This window comes from Salmo salar, chromosome 20, assembly GCF_965601325.2.
Source record: "Salmo salar chromosome 20, fSalSal1, whole genome shotgun sequence".
NCBI lineage: Eukaryota > Metazoa > Chordata > Actinopteri > Salmoniformes > Salmonidae > Salmo > Salmo salar.
In genome coordinates, this window is record NC_138310.1 from 47,933,700 (window position 1) to 47,959,601 (window position 25,902).

A 25,902-nucleotide genomic window follows, 5' to 3' on the forward strand; every position below is an offset into this window, starting at 1 on the left:
ATATGTATAGCGCTTTTCATTACAGAAAGTCTAATCAGGGAAAATAAATATAGATGCAATATACAATAAAAACAACAGTGGGCCAGCAATCTAGGCTATGAAAATGACAGTCTTTAGAAGTAGGTTTTAAGGCCCATTTTTTAAGTTGTCATGGATGGAGTGGCTCTCGGATGGTCAGGGAGAGCATTCCATAGGCGAGGGGCAAGGGAGCATGAAGGCTCGGTCCCCCATAGTTTGGAGACGTGTATATGAACCTGGGTCAGGCAAAGCAACAAACATGAAACCAAGAGACATGAGAAATTAGGAAACCCTTTATTTCAACCAAGATTATACACAAAATCCATAAATGCAGTAAAACTTTAACCCAAATAAACAAAAACAAGACATTGTACCTTCATAGATAGTTTAGAAGAACACATTATGAGATGTAGGTGAATCTACAAAACACCACAGGTCACAATATTGCACAATATCATTGCTTATATGATTCACCTCATAAGTCTGCCTGTACTCTAAAGACAACACTAATGTATTTCAAGTGAGGTGTACTGGGAGCAGAAACCCACTGCACTACTTCTAGGTTTACTAAAATTAAAGGTGAACGAGGAAGCTGGGAAAAGCAGACTTAGAACTGAAGGTCACTTTTAATTAGTTTTCAGTGTTGCTTTCCTTGTGGATTTAAGCCTTTTCATGGGTGGCAGTTTGGGCTGGGGAAAAGTAGAACAAAAGAAATACTTGCATAGATACAGTAGGAAAGGGAATAAACATGAAGGAAAAAGAGCTATTACATGTTAATGTTAGCATGGGTGTTGAGTTAAGTTTATTCCAGAAGGTCCTGCCCTTAGTCTCTCTATCCAATCAGATCACACGTGTCTACTGTACAGAAAGAGAATGGCCCTTAAAATGTATTTTTACTCTCTGTAATTCAGGGAGCTTTGGAGATGCTGAGTTTCGCTTATGAAGTTTATGTTTAAGGCTTTCTCTAGCCCCCTCTCTCCTTTCCTCTCTCTTTCTCATGATCTTTCTTCATATAAGCAGCTGGGGGGGTGGGAGCGTGGAGTTGGATTAGTATTGGCTGGAATTCCTTCAGAACAGAATTAGTAATAAAAAGAGAACAGAATACCCCCCCCCCCCCCCCCCACACACACACACAATCCCCTCGCCCCATGAGCCTGTCTCCGAGGGGGGCGGTGAATCGCCTCACCCCTCAACGTCCCATCTTAAAGTTTGGTCACATTTTTGGAAAGTTCAGATTGAGCCATGCCATCCCCTGAAATCTGATGCAAAGACGGACCTTTTGAGTCTTGACATAGTAGAGAATAACATCCATACCAGAATAGTACTGAATGCTTGGCCAAGATGCCACTTCATACTTCAAGTATGCCATGTCGTAGTAGTACGCAATCGTTGATCCGAGTGGTCTCAATGTTTTTTTTTTTTTTTAGAACCATCTCTATATCAGTACACATGTCCTATTGGCAAAACAAAAACTAGAGACAAAATGTGATAGAAATCCATAGAAATGAGAAAAACAATGGCAAGCATCCAAAACAGATCCTGTTCTCTCAATACCTCTCTTGAAAGAGGGGTCACTAGTCTGGCCAAGCTATCGGTCAGCTCTTGTACTGGGCCTTGGACCTGGTATGCGAATCCGATTTCCACTATTGTTATTGTAGTTCCACATTGTGTCCGTGGTTCTGTGTGAAGTGGATTACTACTTTTGTCTTTTAGATCTCTGACAGGTAACATATAACCCTCTTACATTAAGCCTCTTAATTCCTTCAACACAAAGCAGTATCACCTTGCCTAATACAACTCAGACCAGGTCACATCCCATCAGAACGAAAGACGACAGGACAACACCCATAGAGATACACAGTATTCTTATTCCATATCTCTGATGCACCAGAGATCATCATACCAACCTGATACCAACAAAAGGTGATAGTCATTTTGCATAGGCAGTCTCTCACTCCATCCATCCATCCCTGCCTTCCTTCCTTCTCTCTCTAGTCTGGTTCTAATGTCTCAAAGCTCCAGAATTTGTTAAAATGTGGGTTAGAACACTCTTGGAGCAGGCTTATGAAACACTAACAAAGGCCTCCTACAAAGACCTTTTTTAACTTGAGTCTCTAAAACTGATGTGCTGTGACATTGTCAGTTAAAGCCATACCATTTCCTTCCTCGTATAAAAAGCCATTTTAGGTCCATGTCACCTTGACCAATAAATTCCTCTTCTCTACATCTGAATAAATGGAATATGGCCATTGGCTAATTCGCTTAAACATACAAAAAAAACAGAGAAACATTATGGAAACACTAGCAGCATTTCATTTGCTTGTTGATGGGATGGTACTAACCAGCGGAATAGCAGTGCAAAATAGACTTTCAGACCTACAGTACTTGGTCCTAAATATGGTGGTCTGTCAAATGAAATATTTTCCGAAAATTCCAAATAATTTCCATGCAGAACATCCAATAAATCAATGCAGTTCCCAAAGAGAGTATTTTCAGTGAAACACTTCGTCACTTCATTAGTCAGTACATGCATTTATTTGAGAGAGGAACAAAAATGTTTTGCCATACATATCTGTGATTACCAGCACATTTCGATTAATTTAACAAATAATTTAAAATGACTAAAAATTAAAGCATTACAAACAGCGGGGGCAGCACAGGCATGATTACCTGGGCTGAAAAACAATCTGGTTGACCAGGGGAGACAGAACAGTGGGATTGAAACAAGGGGCTCTATTCAACCAAAACCTATATACAGAGGACCCCGCAGCTGAGACAAACCTGTATTCTTCTTGCGCTGTAAGAAAGCACCTTTTTGCCTTACCCTGGAACCTTCTAGATACCGGTTGAATAGGGCCCTTGGTACCTGGCCCATAGGTTCACAGTGTTGGGCATTCAGGCTCGCATATGTCCCAAGATGGTATAAGACAGAGGGACCCTTGTGTTCACTCAAACTTTCACCCACCTGTTTATATCAATGTCCTCCTCCTGGCCTAAAAGGAAAACACCAATATCCCCAGCGCTCCCAGGTGGCCTTAGCACAGTGGTGTTTAAGATGTAAAGTTTCAACACAGGAAGTCTCTCAGTCAGTGTTTTATCCGAGTGATGTGAACCATCACTCACATAGCTCCTCCTTAGCGAAACGTTTATTTTCATAATTGCACTCTCCCCCCCTCCCTATTGCCATATCCGTTGATCCCGCCACCCAGCATACTCTCATCTACCCCCCCCCCCCCCAAAATTAAAATAAACGTAATAATTGCTCTAATTTGAATCCGAAATATACACCAAAACGGGGAAATCTTTAGAAGCAAACCCCATGGAAAATAACTAATAAAACGAGGAAGAGAAGGGGAGAAAAATAAATCACACGAAGAAAAGGCTCATTACAACTATTAAAATAAATATAAAACGACTGATTTCTCCAAGCAGCGAAACAAAAGAGATGAAATTAAACCTAGTTGAGTGGAAGGCAACATTTATCCTGTGTTGAGTTGGGACAGGAGATGGCACAGTGTTGTACCAGCAAAAGACAAAGAGTGAGGGAGGACTTGAAAGAGAGAGACAGTCAGACCTGCTTTTTATTTATACTCCTATTGAGTGTCACACTACATTTAAATCACTCTGGTCGGACAAAAAAAAAAAAATCCGTCTGGAAAAGAACGTCTAATAACTGTCCAGTCGAGAAAAAGAGAAGAGAAAAAAAAATTGTAGACTTTCTCCGTAATGAACGGCATCACTCCGTCAAGGCAGACATTTTGTTATCCAACATTTACAGAGGTTTCCAGAAAGCTTTAGATTGGAGTAACTCCGCTATCTGATTCTTAAAGGAAACCCAACATAATTTGTGACTGAGACCGTGTGCTTTTGGCAGATGACAGATGGTTTGGGTGTTCCAGAGCGTTGCTGGAAAGACACTGCAGGGGACGATTCCTGAGGGGGCCAAAGCGAACGGAGAGGAAGGAACAGAAAAGAAAGCGGTCACTTTGGCTGAGATCCCTTACGACGTGGGGGGGGAGAGACAGATAAAACGGTAACACACACATTCCTTGGTTATAAAACCCTCCATTTCCCAACTGTCATTGTCAGAGAATGACACACAAAGCCAGTGGGTCCTCTTGTCTGGGTCCCACACTGTCACACACAGCTGTGCACACTCTCTTTCGTCCAGCAGAGGGCAATAGTATGGTTTTGTGTCAGTGTGCAAACCCACGACACTATGAAGAACACACGTCGGGGTGGAGCAGGGGGGTGAGCAGAGTGTGTCCTGTGTCTTTGGTTAGCGCAGTGATAAACCCCCTCCGTCCCTCTCTACCTCTTTCTCACCCCCCCCCCCCCAGCATGAGCATGGTTTCCTGACTGACGGAATGTAGTGACAGCCAAAAGGTTAGTGTGATTTTCTTAGTGTCCATTCTTGTTTTTTTTTAGAAACTTTCTTTACAATACAGTGTGCGCGCGTTTCAGTTGAAGTGAATTCCTTATATGCTGTGACGAAGCTCAATGATTATTGTTTTGTGTCTTTTTTTGTTTTACTTAGATGACAACTGGTCCTCTGTTTTCATAGAGAGGGGGTGGTGAGGAGTCTGTGGTAACAACAACCAAATTGGAGGAGCAACAAGCCGAGTTACCGAGACAGAGACGATACGAGTCCTGTGTTCCTCTCTCCTACAGAACCACTGCAGAACAAACAGATAGGACCGACATTAGAGCACACATTGTATTATTTGATACAGATCGGCCAATCTATTTTTGGGGTGTGTTACCACAAATGTGTCTAGCGTGTGTGGACTGTACATTGTAAAGAGATCCAGGAGATTAGTAAGTGTAGGTGTACCATGACAGAGCTATGGTGCGTCTCTCCCAGTCTCCAGGCTGGCCTCCAGCAACAGCTCCTCCAGGTCCTGACCACAGCTCAGCTCTGCTGTCACACTCACTGCAAAATACACACACTTTCTGTCAGACTGTGTGTGTGTCTGCGAGTGTATCATGTGTATACCGTATGCATGTGTCGGTCACACCCGTTGTCCCACTACAGATAGGGTGTTCTCTCAGAGCCTGAGACTCACCGTGCTCCATCACACAGCTGCCAGGCCCAGGCTTGGGGCTCTCGGGGTCCAGCAGGTGAAGGGCGAACTCTGGCTTCAGGCCGTTGGGAAGGGCTGAGCCCACCACCTCCTCCACGCTCTCCCCCTCGTCCGTGGAGCTCTCGTCTGGGGACTCCTCTGCCTTGGGAGGGGAGCTACGGCCCTCCACCTCCTGGGAAGTGTCTGTCTTGGCTGGAACAGGTGAGGGCTCAGCAGGAAGAGTGGTCTGTGATTGCCCCTCTGGTTGAAGCTGCTGCTTCTGTAGTTCCTCTTGAACAGGATGTTGTTGTTGCTGCTGTTCCACCTGCACAGGAAGTGCCTGTTGTGCTAGTTGCTGCTGTTCCTCCGACAGATACAGTTCCTGTTCCACTTCTGCTACACTCTCCGTGGCTCCCTGCTCTGACGGACTCCCTGGCGCCACCTGGCGCTGTGCCCGTGGAAGTGTCTCTGTCGGTTCCTGTTGTGGGGGCAGAAGCTCAGAGTCTGGCTGCACTGTCTCAGGCTGTGACTGGAGCAGTGTTGTTAGAAGCAGACTCCCCAGGGACTTCGTGTTAGTCTGTGTAGCTAGCTGAGGTGCTAACGGTTGCGGCGCTAACGGTTGCTGAACTGTGTCACGAGCCTGTTCCGGACTCTGGTCCTGCTGTGGAAGCCTTTCTGACTGCATCTCATTTTCCTCCTCTGTGTTGGTTTGAGACTCTGCCTGTTCACAAAGTGTCTCTTCTACTGGTTCCTGACTCTCCTCCTCCTCCTCCTCTCCTTCCAGTACAGCTTCAGTGAACTGCTGCTCAACAGTAAACTGTTCTAGCTGGGGCTCTGTAGTTGTCTCTACCATCTGCTCTGTCTGTTGGGGTGATGCAAGTGTTGCTGCTGCTACTTCTGTCGGAAGGGAGGGTGAGTGTGATGGCTGGGCTGCTGTTAATGGGCTTTGCTCCGCCAGTACAGGTTGCGAACTGTCTAGAACGCCTTCCACTTCCTCCTCTGTGGGCTGGGTTAGGAGGTTGGATGGTAGTTCTAGCGTCTCCGACGGGTCATTAGGAGTCTCTACTACGGTCTCCTCTGAAGGGGGTTGCTCTGGCGCAACAGGACTCTGCTCCGTCTGTTTAGGATCGACCGTCTGCGGTTCGTCTGAACTCTGGACCAGCTCCTGTGTCAGTGGTGTGGGCGTGGCCTGGGGTTGTGTTCTCACCTCCTCCTGTGGGGGTTGTGAAGGAGGCTGTGAAGGAGGCTGTGGTTGCTGTGTGGTTTCCTTCACTAGTGACACCATCGGTTCTGTGGAGACCTGGGGCTTGGTCAGGCCAATCTTCCCCAGGACCTGGAACTGCTGCTGGTCAGGGGGGCTCTCTACTCTGGTCACCATGAAGATCTTGTGGCCCCTCCCGGGGCTCGACACAGAGATACAGCGGCCCGGCGAGGGGGGCGTACCGGGGGCCCCCGTGGACTCTGTGACGGTGATCCCTGAAATGACAGACCCCGTAGCTGGTGAGGCAGAGGGGGCGGGGGGCATCTGTGAGGCACTGAGGGGGTGCTGAGTTGTCGCTGCCCGAAGTGAAGGACCAGTGTGTTTGGGGACTGGGGAGACGGAGGGAGCTTTAGAGAGAACCACCTCTTCTTCCTCTTCGTCGTCCGTGTCCGAGTCGGACTCCAAAAGCAAAGGCAACACCACTCCCTCAGAGCTCGCTGCCAATTGGCTTTCGGTCAGGCGCTCAGTGTCTTTCACTCCTTCCTCTCCTCCCTCACACTCACTGTCTTTCCCATCATTATCAACATGCTCGCCGGAATCAGCTCCGTCCTCCTCTATGGTCCTGTCCTCGGTGGCGATCTCGGCCATGGAGGCCGAATGCATCTGCTGCTCGGTCTCCTCCTTCTCCTTGGCTAGGATGAAGTTCCGCTTGCAGCCGTTCTGGATCTCAGCCAGCAGGGAACGCTGCGTATCGATGAAGCTCTTCACCTGGGAGGCAGAAGGAAATCACAGAGGGATGAGAACTAGGTGAGATCGGGGCTGTCTACATTGATGTTCCCGGTCTCCTCCAACCCTACTCCCCCCATCCCTACAAATTCATTTAAAAAATGTTTTTCCTTGGACAACACAATTCATCTTGACAATGTATTACAAAGGACAACTTGCATACAGTCCCCACTCCTCTCTGTACTTCTCATCTCCTCCCTTTCCCCATTTCCCCCCTCTCTCTCACAGTCTCTTTCTTGGGCTCTCGGTCCAGGTCCAGGCGTAGGAGGGAGTTGTTGACTTTGAGAGCCAGGGAGAGGGCCATGAGGCCCCCCGTCTTGATCTCGTTCTCCCTCAGGTCCAGACGCAGCAGCCGGGGGCTCTCGGCGATGAACTCAGCCACCGCCACGGCACCTGACGTACAGTACAGGGGGAGAGGAGGAGATACAGGGCTCAGCTCAATGCCTTTTCACACACTAACAGCGCCATTTACATCGTCAATGAGGGTTTTATTTTAAACCGAAATTATTTTAATAGCTGTAAATACCTAAATAAGAACACAGACACACAGACACACAGACACACAGACACACACACACACACACACACACCCTCGCAAGACAGCTTGGTGGACGCCAGGCCTAGCCGGAGCACCGAGCGGTTGGCGATCAGACCGTCCTTCAGCTTGTGGACCCCCTCGTTCCCCACAGAGTTATGGCCCAGATTTAGGGTCTCCAAACTCTGGGTACAGGGCTAGAGAGAGAGAGGGAGAGAGAGAGGAACAGGTTTTACACATAGCATGGGATAGGGGGCAGCAAATATACTTTGACGTATGATGCAAAGTACAACACACTACAAACAGATGGCTGTTTCCATCACTTTGAAAATGTATATGTATATACAGCGCATTCGGAAAGTATTCAAAACCCTTCCCTTTTCCACATCTTGTTACGTTACAGCCAATTTTCTAACATGTATTAAATAAAAACAATCTACACACAATACCCCATAATGATAAAGCACATTTTTTGCAAATGTATAAAAAAAAAAAAGAGAACAGAAATACCTTAACATAAGTATTCAGACCCTTTGCTATGAGACTCGAAATTGAGCTCAGGTGCATCCTGTTTCCATTGACCATCCTTGAGATGTTTCTACAACTTGGAGTCCACCTCTGGTAAATTCAATTGATTGGACATGATTTGGAAAGGCACACACCTGTCTATATGAAGGTCTCTCAGTTGACGGTGCATTTCAGAGCAAAAACCAAGTCATGAGGTTGAAGGAATTGTCCGTAGAGCTCCGAGACAGGATTGTGTTGAGGCACAGATCTGGGGAAGGGTACCACAAAAAAATTCTGCAGCATTGAAGATCCAAGAACACAGTGGCCTCCATCTTTCTTAAATGGAAGAAGTTTGGAACCACCAAGACCCTTCCTAGAGCTGGCCGCCCATCCAAACTGAGCAATCGCGGGAGAAGGGCCTTGGTCAGGGAGGTGACCAAGAACCCAATGGTCACTCTGACATGGCTCCAGAGTTCCTCTGTGGAGATGGTTGTCCTTCTGGAAGATTCTCCCATCTCTGCAGCACTCCACCAATCAGGCCTTTATGGTAGAGAGGCCAGACGGAAGCCACTCCTCAGTAAAAGGCACATGACAGCCCGCTTGGAGTTTGCCAAAAGGCACCTAAAGGACTCTCAGACCATGAGAAACAAGATTCTCTGGTCTGATGAAATCAAGAGCAAACTCTTTTGCCTGAATGCCAAGCGTCACGTCTGGAGGAAACCTGGCAACATCCCCACGGCGAAGCATGGTGGTGACAGCATCATGCTATGGGAATGTTTTTCAGCGGCAGGCACTGGGAGACTAGTTAGGATCGAGGGAAAGATGAACGGAGCAAAGTACTGAGAGATCCTTGATGAAAACCTGCTCCAAACCGCTCAGGACATCAGACTGGGGCGAAGGTTCACCTTCAAACAGGACAACGACCCTAAGCACACAGCCAAGACAACACAGGAGTGACTTCGGGACAAGTCTCTGAATGTCCTTGAGTGGCCCAGTCACAGCCAGAACTTAACCCGATCAAACATCTCGGGAGACACCTGAAAATAGCTGTGCAGCAACGCTCCCCATCCAACCTGACAGAGCTTGAAGGTCTGCAGAGAAGAATGGGAGAAACTCCCCAAATACAGGTGTGCCAAGCTTGTAGCGTCATGCCCAAGACTCGATGCTGTAATCGCTTCCAAAGGTGCTTTAACAAAGTACTGAGTAAAGGGTCTGAATACTTACGTAAATGTAATATTTCAGTTTAATATTTTTCATGAATTAGCAAATATTTAAAAAAAATCTGTTTTTGCTTTGTCATTATGGGGTATTGTGTGTAGATTGATGAGGGAAAAAAACAATTGCTTCACGGTTGGAACGTTCAACTACTCTCTGCGCCTCACAAAGACATGGCGATTGGAACAAAAATTCTCAAATTTGGATTCATCAGACCAAAAGGACAGATTTCCACAGGTCTAACGTCCATTGCTCGTGTTTCTTGGCCCAAGCAAGTCTCTTCTTCTTATTGGTGTCCTTTAGTAGTGGTTTCTTTGCAGCAATTCGACCATGAAGGCCTGATTCACAGTCTCCTCTGAACAGTTGATGTTGAGATGTGTCTGTTACTTACTTAATTTCTGAGGCCTGTAACTCTAATGAACTTATCCTCTGCAGTAGAAGTAACTCTGGGTCTTCCTTTCCTGTGGCGGTCCTCATGAGAGCGCTTGATGGTTTTTGCAACTGCACTTGAAGTTCTTGACTTTTTCCGGATTGACTGACCTTCATGTCTTAAACTAATGATGGACTGTCATTTCTCTTTGCTTATTTGAGCTTTTCTTGGCATAATATGGACTTGGTCTTTTAACAAATAGGGATATCTTCTGTATACCACCCCTACCTTGTCACAACACAACTGATGGCTCAAACACATTAAGGAGGAAAGAAATTCCACTAATTCACTTTTAACTTCTCTAGGGTAGGGGGCAGTATTTTGACATCCGGATGAAAGGCATGCCCATAGTAAACTGCCTGCTACTCAGGCTCAGAAGGTAGGATATGCATATAATTAGTAGATTTGGATAGAAAACTCTCTGAAGTTTCTAAAACTGTTTGAATGATGTCTGTGAGTATAACATAACTCATATGGCAGGCAAAAACCTGAGTAAAATCCAACCAGGAAGCGTGGAAATCTGATGTTTTTTAGTTTTTCAAGTGATAGCCTATACAGTATACAGTGACTTAGGGTTCATTTTGCACTTCCTAAGGCTTCCACTAGATGTCAACAGTCTTTAGAACATTGTTTCATGCTTCCACTGTGAATAGGGAGAGAACAAGAGCTCCCGGAAGTACATGAGTGAGAAAATGACATGAGCTCGGTGGCGCGCGCTCACTTGAGAGTTAGCTGTGTTCCTTTTCTTTTTTGAAGACATTGGAATCGTCCGGTTGGAATATTACTAAAGATTTATGTTAAAAACATCCTAAAGATTGATGCTATACATCGTTTCATATATTTCTACGAACGTAAATAGAACTTTGACTTTTGTCGTGACATTTTGCGCGTGCTTCCTGCATTTGGAGTAGTGGACTGAACGCGCAAACAAAAATGAGGTATTTGGACATAAATTATGGACTTTATCTAACAAAACAACGGTCCATTTATTGTGGACCTGGGATTCCTGGGAGTGCATTCTGATGAAGATCATCAAAGGTAAGTGAATATTTCTAATATTATTTCTGAGTTTTGTTGACTCCACAAAATGGCGGGTTTGGTTTCGTCTCTGAGCGATGTACTCAGATTATTGCAAAGTGTGCTTTCGCTGTAAAGTTTTTTTGAAATCTGACACAGCGGTTGCATTAAGGAGAAGTGTATCAATAATTCTTTGAATAACAGTTTAATATTTTATCAACGTTTATATTGAATATTTCTGTAAATTGATGTGCTCATTCACCGGAGGTTTTGGGAGGCAAAACATTTCTGAACATTACACGCCAATGTAAAATGTGTTTTTTCGATATAAATATGAACTTTATCGAGCAAAACATACATGTATTGTGTAACATGAAGTCCTATGAGTGCCATCTGATGAAGATCATCAAAGGTTAGTGATTCATTTTAGCTGTATTTCTGTTTTTTGTGACGCCTCTCCTTGCTTGGAAAATGGCTGTGTGGTTTTTCTTGTATAGGTGCTGTCCTAACATAATCTAATGCTATGCTTTCGCCGTAAACCCTTTTTGAAATCGGACAATGTGGTTGGATTAACGAGAAGTGTATCTTTAAAATGGGATATAATAGTTGTATGTTTGAGAAATTTGAATTATGAGATTTTTGTTGTTTTGAATTTGGCGCCCTGCTATTTCACTGGCTGTTGGCAGTGTGTCCCGCAGGTGGGATGCTAGCGTCCCACCTACCCCAGAGAGGTTAACAAGGCACACCTGTTAATTGAAACGCATTCCAGGTGACTACCTCATGAAGCTGGTTGAGAGAATGCCAAGAGTGTGCAAAGCTGTCATCAAGGCAAAGGGTGGTTACATAAAATATATTTCAATTTTTTTTAACACTTCTTTGGTTACTACATGATTCCATGTGTTATTTCATAGTTTTGATGTCTTCACTATTATTCTACAATGTAGAAAATAGTCAAAATAAAGAAAAACCCCAGAATGAGTAGGTGTTCAAACTTTTGACTGATACTATACTATGCCTACATGTACATGTCTCTCCCATTATGAGAGTGCAGCGGAGGCAGTCATGGGATCTCGTGCATGAGCGTTAGATGAATGTCCAGAGCGTGTGTTCTGCACCACTAGATCCAGTCCGTGATGAGAACGCTAGCCGACAGGCCTCTCTGAAGACCCGGGAATCTCCTGTCTATGTGCCAACATTCCCAGAAGGCCTCAGTATTCCAAACACCCCTCAACGTCCCGACAAAGGGACATCTAAAAAGGGACACCATTCTAGGCTCCTCAGTTCTTAAAGAGCAGCTGCTGCGATTTCATTTCTGTATTTTGATATGGCAAGGAAGTATCAGTCGTACCAAACCTGTCCACCTGGGGATCTGACTAGGATTCATTCCAGTTGGGTGATATACAGTATATTCACATTCATCATCCACCCAGCCCTAAAAACACTTTCCCTCAGGCCTGCTGACTAAGTCCTCCACGTGGTCAAAACAGTACCATTCTCTATGTCAAGGATAAACAGACTGTTGGGAACACCACTACTATGTGCATGAGCCACCCTCCCACTGACCGACAGGCCTGGATATAGACGTCACCACCATGCTTAACTAAAAAAGGTGCAGCCGTTTCCATCTCGGAATGTTGACTGCCCTGGGCCTTTAAAGCTAGGCCCAGTTCTCCTGGCAACCGGATCAGTGATAATGGCCTGTACCCAGCTTCTCTGTCCTGAGACAGGCTGGGAAGGGGGAGATAGCAGTGGGAGGGAAAGGGCACACCAAAGAGTTACATTGCACAGCTGCTGACATCACTGGAAGTAAAACGTGACTGGACATCAGTCACATTAGCCATACGGGTGGGATTCTTCAGAGCGAGTTCAATTAACTGTAGAACTTGCAGTGTTATGAACTTCATGTACAGAATGGTGTCCAATGTAACTGCCAACGCATGTCTATGGTTCCACAGGGAACCCATAGGGATTCATTGTCTGTTTTATACATCGTTTCTGTGGGAGTGATGTGAGGCAGGCACCAGACACAAAAACACAGGACTGCTTTAATCAGCAGAGTCCAGGGAGCACACGCAAACCACAGTTTCCTCAACCCCATGGCTGCATGACATGTGCGCGTGTGAACGCGTGCACATCAGTGCTGAGCCGAGGCGTCTCATTTTGTGCCGTGTGTTTACCAGTGCAGCTGCGAGGTAGCCCATGCCGTTGTGCGTTAGCTGGTTGTTCCAGAGCACCAGAGTGACCAGGCCTTTCCTCTGTTCCTTCAGGCCTTCACAGACGTAGGCCAGACCTGCACACCACACAGAGGGAGCGATAGAGTGGAAAAGGTTAGGGGTAATGGTTGAGCGCGGGGTTAGTTTGTGATTCAAATGACATTTGTGGTTAGAGAATGCGGTTCTTCCATTCTTTAAAACACGTCCAGGTTATTTGTTACAAGGAAACAAGAGTCGGAGAGGAACTATTTTATTATTTTGGACTGCAAGACAAAACACTCAACGCTGGGTTATGAGGTTGTCATGATGTGATAGAGAAGGTGAGAGAGAGAAAGAGAGAAGAGAGAAAAGAGAGAAGAGGAGAGAGAGAGGAAGAGAGGAGAGAGAAATAGTGAGAAAGAAAGGTTCAGACAGCGAGAGAGAGAGAGGACTGGGAGAGAAACAGAGTGAAGAGGCTGGTGTGAAAAGGCTGGTGTGAAGAGGCTGGTGAGAAGATAGCAGCGAGCTGTATCCCTACCAGAGTCCAGTATGTGGTTGTTGCGGAGGTCCAGTATCTGGATGTTGCAGTTGAACTTGAGCAAGTTGCCCAGCTGTGCTGAGTCCTGCAGGCCATTCAGCTTGTTATCAGCCAAGTACAGCTCCCGTAGGTTCATGTTCATCTTCAGAGCCGTGGCTGGAGAGAGGGAGAGATGAGAGAGGGAAGAAGAGACAAATGAGAGAAGGATGAGGAAATGGAGGCATAAACTTCTTGGTTAACACAGTGATGATTCCCTGTCTCCCGTCTTCCCGCCCTGTTACCCAGCAGCATTAGCGGTCGTCCAGAGAGCCCAGCGTTCTCTAGGTGCAGCACAGCAAGACTGCCGCTGATGCGGAGCGCCCGTGCCACAAACGGGGCAGAGTGATCCAGCAGGGGTGTGTTGCGGGCGTCCAGGTACTGCAGAGAGCTCGTCTGGGGGCAGAAAACACATGCAGTAATGTTTAAATCAAATTTCTAGTCAAATTTATTTTATAAATCCCTTTTCACATCCGCGGTTGTCAAAGTGCTTTACAGATACCCAGCCTAAAACCACTTTATTTGTATGAATTGTGAGTACAAAGAAAGGAGCCTCATTCTCTAGATCTCATAGCCACGTCGTCATGAGTCACTGACACATTCTTCTTACAATCAAAAAGGTAGAAAAAAACATGTCTCCTCCGTGTAGACATGCTAACCCATAACAGCAGATACAGTTTTGTTTGTGCCTTCGGGAGGCCTGCGATCTGCAGCCCACGCACTGTCAGCTGTGGCTAATATGGACGGCAGGTAGCCTAGCGGTTAGCGCATTGGGCCAGTAAACGAAAGGTTGCTAGTTCGAATCCCCGAGATGACATGGTGGAAAAATATGTCGATGTGCCCTTAAGACACATCACCCTAATTACTCCAGGGGTGATGGCCGTGACCCCGGCCGTGACCCCATTCTCCAAGGGTGTCTCAGAGAGAGTTGGGATATGCAATAAAAAAAAATAAAAAAATCACATTTCAGATTTTGCACATAATACACACTTGTGAAATAGGACAATTATAAGTGCCCACCAAATGATTATATCTGAACACCCATGTGTGCACAAACAGACTTGTACAGAGGATGTCTTTGGAAAATATACTGGATAATCCTCCCAGCATCCCTGGGAGTGGGAACACAGACACACCCCCCCCCCGGGCTTAACTGTGACCTGACCTCTCTTCCATAATCCAGGAACTTCCCGTAATCTGTAATCAGAGCTCTGATAGTGATGACTCACGTCATAGCGCCAGTTAAGAGCATTACACCTTGCTGTCACTGGAAAGAGACATTATTCTCTAACAAATACGTGCTACGCCCAGCCAGCGATGATGCATAGCCATATCCAGACACACCTGTGCACATAACCAGGCATGTATAGTACCTCTGCAAACGCAAAGGACGTCAAGCTGCTTGCTTCGAGAGTACTGCTTCCCCGTGATTTAGCTCAAAAGAGGCCTCGGAACTCAGGACCTCTGCCTTGCAAACACATGACCTCCCTCCTGAAGCGTCTCTACCCGTCACGCTATTGAAAAAGGCCTTTTAACTGCACAAGGGGCTGAGGAGTGAGTTTCACATATCCCCATCTGCTACAAACACACAAGCCAAAAAGCACACTTGTGTACGTAGAGTAAACCTCCTGCATGCCTGAGCGCCCGATTGCAGCCCCAGGGGGTGCTTCAGTGGAGACCGCAGGTATGTCTCATCCTCATACATACCCAGGGGAGATGTCTTTCTAAACCAACATGGGTTTAGTGTTAATGAAACGGGGGATAGTAGGCTATGTTGCATTCAATACCCTAAACATGCCGCTGGATTCTACTCATTGTCATTTAAAAAAAACGCCCATCACTTGCTTATTATGATGGCTAAATACTGCACAATTTAAACACCTGCCCCCTAATCCCCAAAAGTCTAAATATTGGACTATAAATTGTACCTTAAAAATGCTATAAAATATATTCTATTTATTATTTATGTTTGCATTGTCTAGAAGTAACCTGCAAGTAAGCATTTTGTCGGACGATGTATACCACGTGCATCCTGTACATACGACTAATAAAACTTGAAACATTTAGAAAATCCCTATCAATTAGTGGTGATAACATCACCCGACCCCTGCCCAGAGGTCAAGACCTCTTACCTTCCTCATCATGTGGGCTGCGGCCTGCCAGCCGCGGGTGCCGATGTGCTTGTTGAAGGAAATGTTGAGGTGTGTGGCCGACTCATAGTACTCAATCATGTCAAAGAGAGCGGACGCACCCTAGGAGGAAGAGAGGAGAGACAGAGGAGGATCAAATGTTAGGGCACACTTTACACTGGCCTTATACTCCAACTACCAAGATAAGATCATGAAAGAGAAATATTCCCTACAAGTGTTGCCATACGTTCTAAATGGGAGGAAGGGCTGACAGTGTTGTGCACAACCTCCGTTACTATGGAAACGGCCACCCGCCTCAAGGGTGGGGGGGGGGGGGGGGGGGGCTGAGACCTGCTGGAACATACCACTGGTTGGTTGGTTGGTTGGTGAGTGAGTGCGAGAGACAGATCAAAGGAAAGTAGAGAAATTGGCCTATATGGTAGAAGCTGACACTACTGCTCAGACATCAACACTCCAAAAGGTCCGTGATTTTTACCCAGGAAACCTACACCCAGCATACTCATGAGCAGGCGAGTATTGTGAGTAGAAGGGGCCCCATTTGCCTGAAACAGCAGAAATAGTCAAGTCATGAGTCCGGTGGGTAAGTATCTGTCTGGCTGCAGAATCTGCATGTCGACCTCAGTCTAGGAATCACCACATGACTGGGGCCAGGACAGCACAATCTGCACAGGGAACATTTCCTCAACCCTCCAGAAGTCATTAGAAACTGTGGAATCATTCATGCAAATAATACCGTGCCTTTGGAATTAATTCACGCAAATCAAACAAAACATTGTCTTCGATTAAATAAGTAGGCAAAACGATAGAAATAAGACGATGTTACCTCAGATTCTATCTGACCAGAACCATGACCGTCCACAAGTAAAGGAACTGAACAAATAAGTCCTGACGGATGTCTGTGGCTGGCTGGTGTAGCTACAGTAAGTCTCATTAACAGAGAGCCTGATGAAGTGAGGCAGCTGGAAAAGGATAACACAACCCACTACAGAGAGACTGGGCTGATCCATGGCTCTGTCTCAAACACTGCCTCTCCCATTCACCCACTACTTCGCTCCCTTTCTCTCTGTCGCCCAGGTAGGGCCATCCACATCCAGGCCAGCGACAGCCAGCCCGGCAAACCCACTGTCCCCATCTAAACTCGACCGTCTCTCCCCTATAATGACCCCCTGCCTCGGGAAGGGGGGGGGGACTCCGTGAGAGAGCCACTAAAAAGAAGGTCTTTAATGAGCGCGTGTGAGGGAGCTCAGCAAGTCAGTTCAGTGACATTTTCAGGGCAGTCAGTGAGTGTGGGGGGGATGTGCCTGCATTCATACCACAATGTATTTGTTTAGTACTGTCGGTGTATCTATGCATGCATGTACATGCTTATGTGGATAGCAAATGGGTGCATGCACTGTCCTCTCTGCGTGCATGAATGTGCACTCGCGTATAGGTCTACAGTATAGTCTGTGCAAGCATGGACAAAAACGTGTGCATTTACAGCACTTGACTGAGTAGCACATGCAGCCAAGCCTACAAAAATGTGTGTTTGAGGAAATAAGAAGTGGTCAGACTCGGCAGCGTCGGTTTGTGTCCCTCTGGCCTACAGCAGAGCTCCGGTTCTGACCGCCTGTCTGTTCGTGTCTGACCGCCTGTCTGTCCGCGTCTCAACCCAACCCCATCTAATGGTGTTTACATTCACAGAGCTCTTAGAGTAATCGCACGACCCTGGGAGACACTGCACATCCTGTCAGAGGAGAGAGGGACAGGAAAACAGACGGGGGGGACGAGAGGACAGGGAAATAAGAGGAGGGAAATAATGAGAACGAGGAAAAGGAGTTGAAGAGAGGAAAGAAGGTAAAAAATTAAAAAAAATGGAAGATAGGAGGAGGGGAGGGGAAACCCGGGAAGGGAGAAGAGGGGGAAGGAGAGTAAGGGGTGTGGATAAACGTACATCTTCATCCAGGCTGGTCTGCTCCAGGTCCACCACTTTAAACTGGACCCGCTTGAACACCTCCTCCAGGGACTCACACGCCTTATAGTCCAGCTTCTCACCTGGAGGGACACAAGCGGTCACGCCTTGAAGAAAGACCTGTGTGCGAGTGCGTCTGTGTGCGCGTCTTTTGTACGCGGTGCATGTGTTTCAGTATACGCTTACCTTTAAGGTCCAGGCATTCATTTCGATGAGTTAGGTCTTTCAGCTCCTAAGAAAACACAGGGAAACAGAACAACCCTCAGTAAGACACACAAAGCCAATCACTCAGAGAGACAACACAGTAGGGCGATGTCACCATAGAGACAGACTGACTTTCATCACATAAAAAGGGGACCAATATGAACCCACGTAAATGGAAAGAAAAACCTACTGTGTACACAGACCTAAACCGTTGATACAAAGAACAGGTTGGCAGGACACAATTGCTCAATGGGATTAAAGGGGGGGGGTGTGTGTGTGTGTGTGTGTGTGTGTGTGTGTGTGTGTGCACGCTCTTGCGTCAGCAGAATACAACATCAAGCCAAGACCTGCCTGAACAGACAGGAAAACGGCAGACAAAGCATTTCTTCTCTTATCTGGACCAGTGTCATAGTATGATTGTGTGCCAATAATAATATCCAGCATTTTATCTGTTGAATGTCCCAGATCCCTATATAGGTAAAGGTTGATTCTTCCCGTTCAAACTCAGTGTGTTGATACACACACACACCTGGCTGACGCACGGCAGCCATTTTGTGCCAATAAGATGCACGAGATCAAAGGACAAGGGAAATAGTGCCATCTGAAATGTAGCAAGTCCATGAAACCTGAGCTGGACACATTGTGATAACAGTGTGTTATAGAGGCCCGTGGCGGGTATTGCCCTCAGTCACATCTCTACATCTCTACACGACCCACAAGTCTGTTTACGTGACGCATGTGTCCTCACTCCACAGCAACCAATTCGATTCCGCACAGTTAGCGTCATAACGCCGCTGCATTCAAAGAGAGGGGGGGGGGGGGGGGGGGGGCTATTCCAATCCACCCTTCCCCAGCCCACCTCCAACCCCGTCGCCCCCCAGCAAATCCCACTGTGCTGCCCTACACGGCACAGTGAACATGAACTCAATAACCTCACCTTCCACGCCACCGGCTGCTTGTCAGATAATCACGGCTGATAACCATAGCTAAACAGACCTATGTCCTCATATCAAAAGCAAAGTACACCGGAGTGTATTTTCAGGGTGTGCGATCTACACAGCCAAGAGCAACATTAGGGCCATCCGTTCGTGGGTCACTGTCAATACTTAAAATTGCAGATGACAAATCCAGCCAAGTCTGTCCAAGTTCAGCAGTGACAGATAGCTAAGAATGGATCAAGGCCCTGCAGCTCCGCTAGGATCTGAATATAGCCCAGGCAGACAGCCATTAGTGTGAGAAACTACAGACGAGGACCTTTCCATTTGCTCCCTGTTTGTTTTAGAAAACAGTCTAAAGCAAATAGTCCCCTGACCCTATAGCCTTCAGGTGGTTTTGACTGTCTGCAGGCGATACTGACAGACACTTCAGCCCAGACACACACACCCTTCTGGAGCAAATTAAAAAGTCATTGTACTTTAACTACAGCTGGTTTAGTCACTTGCCATGAAGAATACACAGCCATTAGCACAATATACTATGTTGCCAGAAGCCTACAGCAGATGCATGTGAATGTGACAGTGTGAGAGGAAAGACAGACCTATTCAGGTGTGTGAGAGTGCGTGTGAGCAGCACACAGTGAAGATGCGTAAGACCCACTGAGGTACTGCATAGTGTGTGTGTGTGTGTGTGTGTGTGTGTGTGTGTGTGTGTCACCCATTCAGGTACAGATACAATCATCTGAGTGAATGACTTTCTGGGGCTGATGGTGTGTGACCCTCCGTGGCGTTCTGGGATTGGCAGGTTGGCCACTCTTCTACCTGGGGTGATTGTGTGTGTGTGTCTGAGAGGGGCGAGCGAGAAACTACGGAAAGGGAACCCGATACGGCACTGCACAGGCCTCCACAATAGGATACAATAGGACTGTGTGGCCGCAGGTATGTCTGTCCCTGAATAATGAGTGTAGTTCTATACAAGTTAATGAGTCACGAGTACGCCGAAGTGAACATCTGTGTCCTTATGAGTGTGCGTATTCTTGAGTGTGTGTGTACATGTGCGTACACATCTATAGTTGTGCGTGTGTGACAGAGGGGGAGATTGAATGTCCTTGTGCCGAGGGGGAGCAGCGGAGACAGAAATGTGACACAGTGCTGCCAAGCGTCTAAGCCCCGGGGCTCTGGTTGGGGCTACTGAGGCTCAGGTATTCCACACACAGACGCCGAATAGGCTAGAGCCCCTTAAACACACACACACACACACACACACACACACACACACACACACACACACACACACACACACACTCTTAATGTGGGTAACCTGTAGGCCCCGGGCCGGACACCACGTGCACAGTACACACTAAATAAAAAGTGTATTTAAAGGGAAGGGGGGAAAAAAACACCTCTTTCTTGGCAGCCATTTTTTTTTGACGGGTATGTTTATACAGCCGTTTCTTTCAAGGATGACTAAGCAGAAAAACCAGGCCGTGGATCAGAGCAGACCAGCAGCCAACACACTGACGACGGTGTATTCACTGGCAGTTAACCCTACAGTGGAAAGTTACCCGGGCTTTATTTAAGGCCTGAGCAGAAAATCAGCTTAGCGCAGTGATGAGTCTTTCTACAAGTGTGCGCGATGTCACCCTCTCTCTCACCAATGACTAAACACCGCCTGAGTGGGGTGACGGGAGATTCCCTGAGCCTCCGTCACACACACACACACACCACACACACACACACACACACACACACACACACACACACACACACACACACACACACACACACACACACACACACACACACACACACACACACACACACACACACACACACACACACACACACACACGAGAGAGAGAGGAGGCGGATTGAGCAAGGTTTTTCTTGTGAGGAATGCGCGAGGTAGAGAGGTGCAGGAGGGGTAGACAGGCACAAGCGGTTGAGAGAGAAGGAAAGGGAGGCAATTCTTCCACCAAGAACATGTGTGTTTGCACAGTACGTGTGTGTGTGTGTGTGTGTGTGTGTGTGTGTGTGTGTGTGTGTGTGTGTGTGTGTGTGTGTGTGTGTGTGTGTGTGTGTGTGTGTGTGTGTGTGTGTGGGCAGTGCGAACCGCAAACATCCAACATTGATAAGGGCCTTTAAGTAAGCATGTCACGGTAGGGGCTCTAGCCTATTCGGCGTCTGTGTGTGGAATACCTGAGCCTGCTGTATTCGGCGCATGTGACAAATACGACAACATTTGATCACGTGTAGCTGCACTCCCCATCCTGCCGCCAGCCCGTCTGTCACTCACCCTCTGACTTTTCCCTGTGAGCTCATCCTCACCCAACTGCGGATTTAAACCGCCATCCCACACGCACACACCCTGACGCCCATCGTCTTCCTAAGACGAGATGCACGACAGAGAAAGACAAACCTGCTCAGGAGACTTCAGGAAGCTACTGTGGGTATAAAAAAATAATTTAAAAAACACGCCCATACTTCTGTACGCAAGCAACAGGGTGTGTATTGACCATCAACAGAAGGCTATTGACCATCGACAATGTTTACAGTAGGCTGCTTTAGCTTAAGCGTGTGTGTGTGTGTGTGTTTGTACTGTGCAAGGGTGTGTGTTTGAGAATGTGTGCATCTGTGGGTGTATGCGCGCGTGTGTTAAGGGAAGGTGGATGGGCGGAAAGAGTTCTGGGGTGGGTCTTTAAAATATATATATAATTAAATTGAACCTTTATTTAACCAAGCACTTCCGCAAACACTCAAAACTTTCCAATGACACGGCACAGCAGACAGACATGCTGGAGTGTGCGGTCGCTGGGCAGGAAACCGTGGCAACTTACAGTAGGAGTCTCACACACACACACACACACACCATCTCTTATGCTACTTATGGCTGTGCCTCGGTCTGGCTCTTCATTTCCATCTGTGATTGTATTTTTGTCCATTTTCTCTCTCGTTCCTCACAAGCAAATATCATGGTATCAATACGGCATTGGTCGACCTCTCACGCGAACGGAGAGGAAGAAAGACTATTGGACAGTATAGAACGACAGCGATAAGCCCAGTACAAACAGCCATGGCCCGTGTCATAATCTGTTATAAATTCATGAGCCCTCCCCTTGTTCTGCCCAGACACTTAAGATGAAATAGGCCTTTCACGGGTTCCTCCATTCATTCCTGTTCTGTTGCCAAGACAAAGTGTCTGCATAACAGGCTTTCAACTGAATGAAAAACAAACAATGCCCACTCTTGCATTAACACGTTAATGTGTGGCCCCCCCCCCCACCCACACCACACACACACACACACACACACACACACACACACACACACACACACACACACACACACACACACACACACACGGCGCCGGTATTTAAAAAAGGAAAACGGAGTCGAGGCATTCCCTATCAGATCTCAGCAGCTACTTATTATTAGGGATTAGAGCACAAGACCGGGCAAACGGAAAACAACAAACATCAACAAACCAGACAGACACAGCACATACATCCCCCTGCTGCTGTCAGCAAAGCCCAGCTAGCTCCATGACAATCCCCACGGTGGGTGTGAGTGAGCTGCCCCAACAGGGTGGTTTGAGGTCAGGTGGTGTTTGATTGGGTGCCAGGGTGAGAGAGGGTTTCACTGGTACCAGATTTTGATGAGGTGGTGATGGTGCTGGGGATTTAAAAGTCCAGATATAGGCTTAATCCAGCTCCACGACAAGACTAAAAGCTAATAAAGCCTGAATTAAGTTAGGGTTTCAGTGCTGTTATTAGGCTACTGAAATAGTGGTATGGAGAATGAGTGAGAGTGTGAGTGTGTTACTGTGGATCCACAAACTATTAAAAGCCTACACTTTGTTCGGGCTAACCTGTGTCAGTTTCTTCTTTGGATATGAGGTCTATATCTGTGTGTGCGTGTGTAAGTGTATTTCATTCAAGTTTACCTGCATCTGTTTAAGCACTTTGGGGATGGGTTTACAGTTGAGTTTCACGCAGGCCTGTCTGTAGGCAGAGAGAATCTCATCCACCGTCACATTCTGGGCTGAAAAACAAGAGTTAGATCAACAACATGACATGATTACACACACACGTCGATACCCAAAAGGTGTCCTGTTGACGACATCTGTTTGCGTCACAGACATTATAGCACAGTACGATTGACAACATGGCGGCATAACATTCTCACATTCACCTGGCTACTTTCTCACCTCTATATATAAAAAATAAAAAAACACATGAAACTGGTGAGTAAAAATCAGTCAAAACGTTCAGTGATATCACACATTAAAAAATATCTCCCTTGGTGGCTGAGTGAGTCATACACAAGGAGAGCATGTGGTATTTTGAGACACAGTAAGTATATGGGATTTGCAATCTGCTTAGCTAATGGACGGGAAACGAAGCCAACCGGATCCCCTCGCTATAAATGGCTGGTGTGAGTGTTCAGACTGCATCTGGCTCATCAGTGGAGAGAGGGGCACACCGTGGAGACCCTCCGAGGTGCCTCTGGACTGCAGCTCTCTAAAGAGTACCGGGGCGTATGTGTGTGTGAGAGACCCACTGCCACCCTAGATGCTCTCTCTCAGGGCTAATTGATCAGGTGACTGTGGTGCAGATTCAGCCCGTTGTTTCAGCTCAGATAGACTAATGACAGAAATGCAGACAAAGGGACAGGTGTATGCATATGCTGTGAGTCTGTGTGCGCACACAAGGCATAAAGGTCTGATATTTTTGTCCTGCCATCAGCAGTTTGGCTACTTACGCTAAGGTGAGACAAAATGTCCCCTCTCTTGCCTTCCTCCCGCTCTCCTTCCCCACCCTTCATCTGACTCCCGCATTGTCATTCTAGCCCCGCTCCCGAGTGACAGGCCAGTCATCCTCTTAGCCTAGGTGCCAGTCTGTTTCTGCTCTCCTGCCAACTCCTAATGGAATTGTCATGTTCAGCTCGCCAATGAATCACGCAAAAGCACAAACAGATCTGGGACCAGGCTAAGGATTGTTGAAGACTGTGAACGTTGAAGAACGGTGAACGTTTCAGCCACAGTATGTATGTATGTATGTATGTATGCATGTACGTACGTATGAACGGTGAACGTTAAAGCTCTCCTGCAGGCCAGACAGGCACAACCAGTGATCAGCATCATGAGGCTCTGCTCTGCCTGCCATCAGACGCAGACTGAATGAACAACAGCCTGGCAAGCTGCAGGCTGCTCTAAAAGGGCCCTGGAAAGCACACAGACAGAGCCAGAGCTGCGCTGCTTATGCAACACACCTACCACTCACTCACACACTGAGAAAAAGGCTCAGGGCATCAACTGTTAGGCCCAGGCTGTGCTATATCAGGACTGATCTGAATACAGCGGAGCAGACGACAGAGGGATAAGGCTTTAAAAAGCAGTCAAAACAAAATGCGTCTGAAAAGAGGGTGAGTGTGTGTGTGTTGTGTGTGACAGAGCGAGAAAGAAAGAGTGTAGACTACGTGAGTGTGCTTGCCTTGTCTACCTCTCTCTCTGCGTGTGTGTGTGTGTGTGTGTGTGTGTGTGTGACCTGCTGATCCAGGAGGGGCTGTATTGTATTAGAATCACCTGGCTGGACATCCAGGGCAGGCAGCAACTCAATAAAGCAGTCTCAATAGTCGCCCGTCTCCAAAAACAATACAAAGTCTCTTATGAGATCTCCTCAAACTAACAAACAGAGATCGAGCATCTCCCTTCAAAAAATACCCAGAAGCAGATTGTGAAATCACCTTCACCATCCCTCCCCCTCACATTAAGACCATTCCTTAAAACAGAACACACCCAAAACACTCTACTTCACCATAGAACATATCGCTTGCTTTCCTTCTACAAAGTGTAGGCTCCTTGTGTCCCCCCCCCCCCCCCCGCCCCCACCATTGTTACAGGAGATCCAAAGACATATCACGCATCCTCCAAATGGTCAGAACAGTGAACATTTTCACGTAGACTTAATACCGCTACATGCTTTTTTTAATGTTCAATTGTTAACCCCAATTCCACCCTGCACACAAACCCTTTCAGTTCAGCTCTACCTGTAACTCCTGTTGCAACAGCCCTGAGGCTCATGTCAGCTCCTGTCAACGCTCCGTGTGTGTGTGTGTGTGTGTGTGTGCATGCTTAGGTGTATGACGTGTCCTTGGGAAAGCATTAGGCCTAGCTTGCAGGGTTGTTGTCGAGCAGGAGTGAGTGTACACTCTTTCTGGAGGGGGGAAAGAGAGACGTGAGTCGCAGGACGGTAGCACATTCCAACAGCCCAGAGGTGGAGAAACTCCCCTGGTTCTCAGAGCACGCCTCACACACCACACACACACACACGATATTATCACTTTGTTACCTATTCTCAGTACTCCAGAGAACTAGTTCTCAGCAAGTAAGGAACTGGAATAGGAGTGGGGAGAGCGTGTTCTGTTGAGAAGCCAGGGCCACACTGTGTACCATACAGCTCCCTGGCCGGATACAGCTCAAGGTAAATAGAAGAAGGAAAAGAAGTGCAATAAAAGCTACAGGGCCATAAAGTCTGGGCTGCTCCCGTTCCCCAGTAATCTGTGAGTTTTACGGCAACAGCACGGAGCACTAATTCACCTTTAAGCAGCACAATAGGGTTGGTTGATGCCTGGAATGACACGTCATCCCATCGACCTGTCCAAACATCGTTGATAAACTATTGTATCGTCTATTTGTATTTTTTTTTTTTACCCGGGGAGGGGGTAGAGCGTCCTTGCCTAGCAACGCAGTAAATTATCTGTAATGCAGCCTGTCACTCAAACCACCGATTAAAGTCTAAATAATTAGACTACAATGTGGAAATCGTCTATCCAATATTGTATTTTCTTGTGTGCAAATAAATAAATAAACCAATCATATGGTGATATGTGGTAACGATAACTTTGAATGATGATTTGGTACCAAACGTTGTAGGCCTACAGGCTGGTACGAGACCCTTTCAGTGGTGAAGAGCAAATTCAACTGAGATCAAGAGTGCATGTTCACCATAGAAGACGTCACTGGGCAGTCTCTTGGGAGAGCTAGGCAAAGTTACACTAAAATGGAATCGGAGGAGATGATGACCCACTGGCAGGGTAGTGAGGGAATGAGGGTCGCTTTCCGC

General features: G+C 46.9%; 1 protein-coding gene across 1 annotated transcript in view; it reads right to left on the reverse strand.

The window, feature by feature from the left end:
* Nucleotides 1–296: 296 nt before the first annotated feature.
* ppp1r37 (protein phosphatase 1, regulatory subunit 37) overlaps nt 297–25,902 on the reverse strand; it is a 49,584-nt gene continuing 23,978 nt past the window's right edge. Inside the window, exons 2-13 of the mRNA XM_045703525.2 lie at nt 22,722–22,819; nt 17,826–17,871; nt 17,622–17,722; nt 15,671–15,790; nt 13,784–13,934; nt 13,503–13,658; nt 12,950–13,062; nt 7,659–7,800; nt 7,295–7,461; nt 5,085–7,050; nt 4,853–4,951; nt 297–4,694 (exon numbers count right to left, since the gene is read on the reverse strand). Coding sequence (XP_045559481.2) covers nt 4,863–4,951; nt 5,085–7,050; nt 7,295–7,461; nt 7,659–7,800; nt 12,950–13,062; nt 13,503–13,658; nt 13,784–13,934; nt 15,671–15,790; nt 17,622–17,722; nt 17,826–17,871; nt 22,722–22,819 — 3,149 coding nt within the window. The 3' untranslated portion in view covers nt 297–4,694; nt 4,853–4,862. The remainder of the gene's footprint in view (nt 4,695–4,852; nt 4,952–5,084; nt 7,051–7,294; nt 7,462–7,658; nt 7,801–12,949; nt 13,063–13,502; nt 13,659–13,783; nt 13,935–15,670; nt 15,791–17,621; nt 17,723–17,825; nt 17,872–22,721; nt 22,820–25,902) is intronic.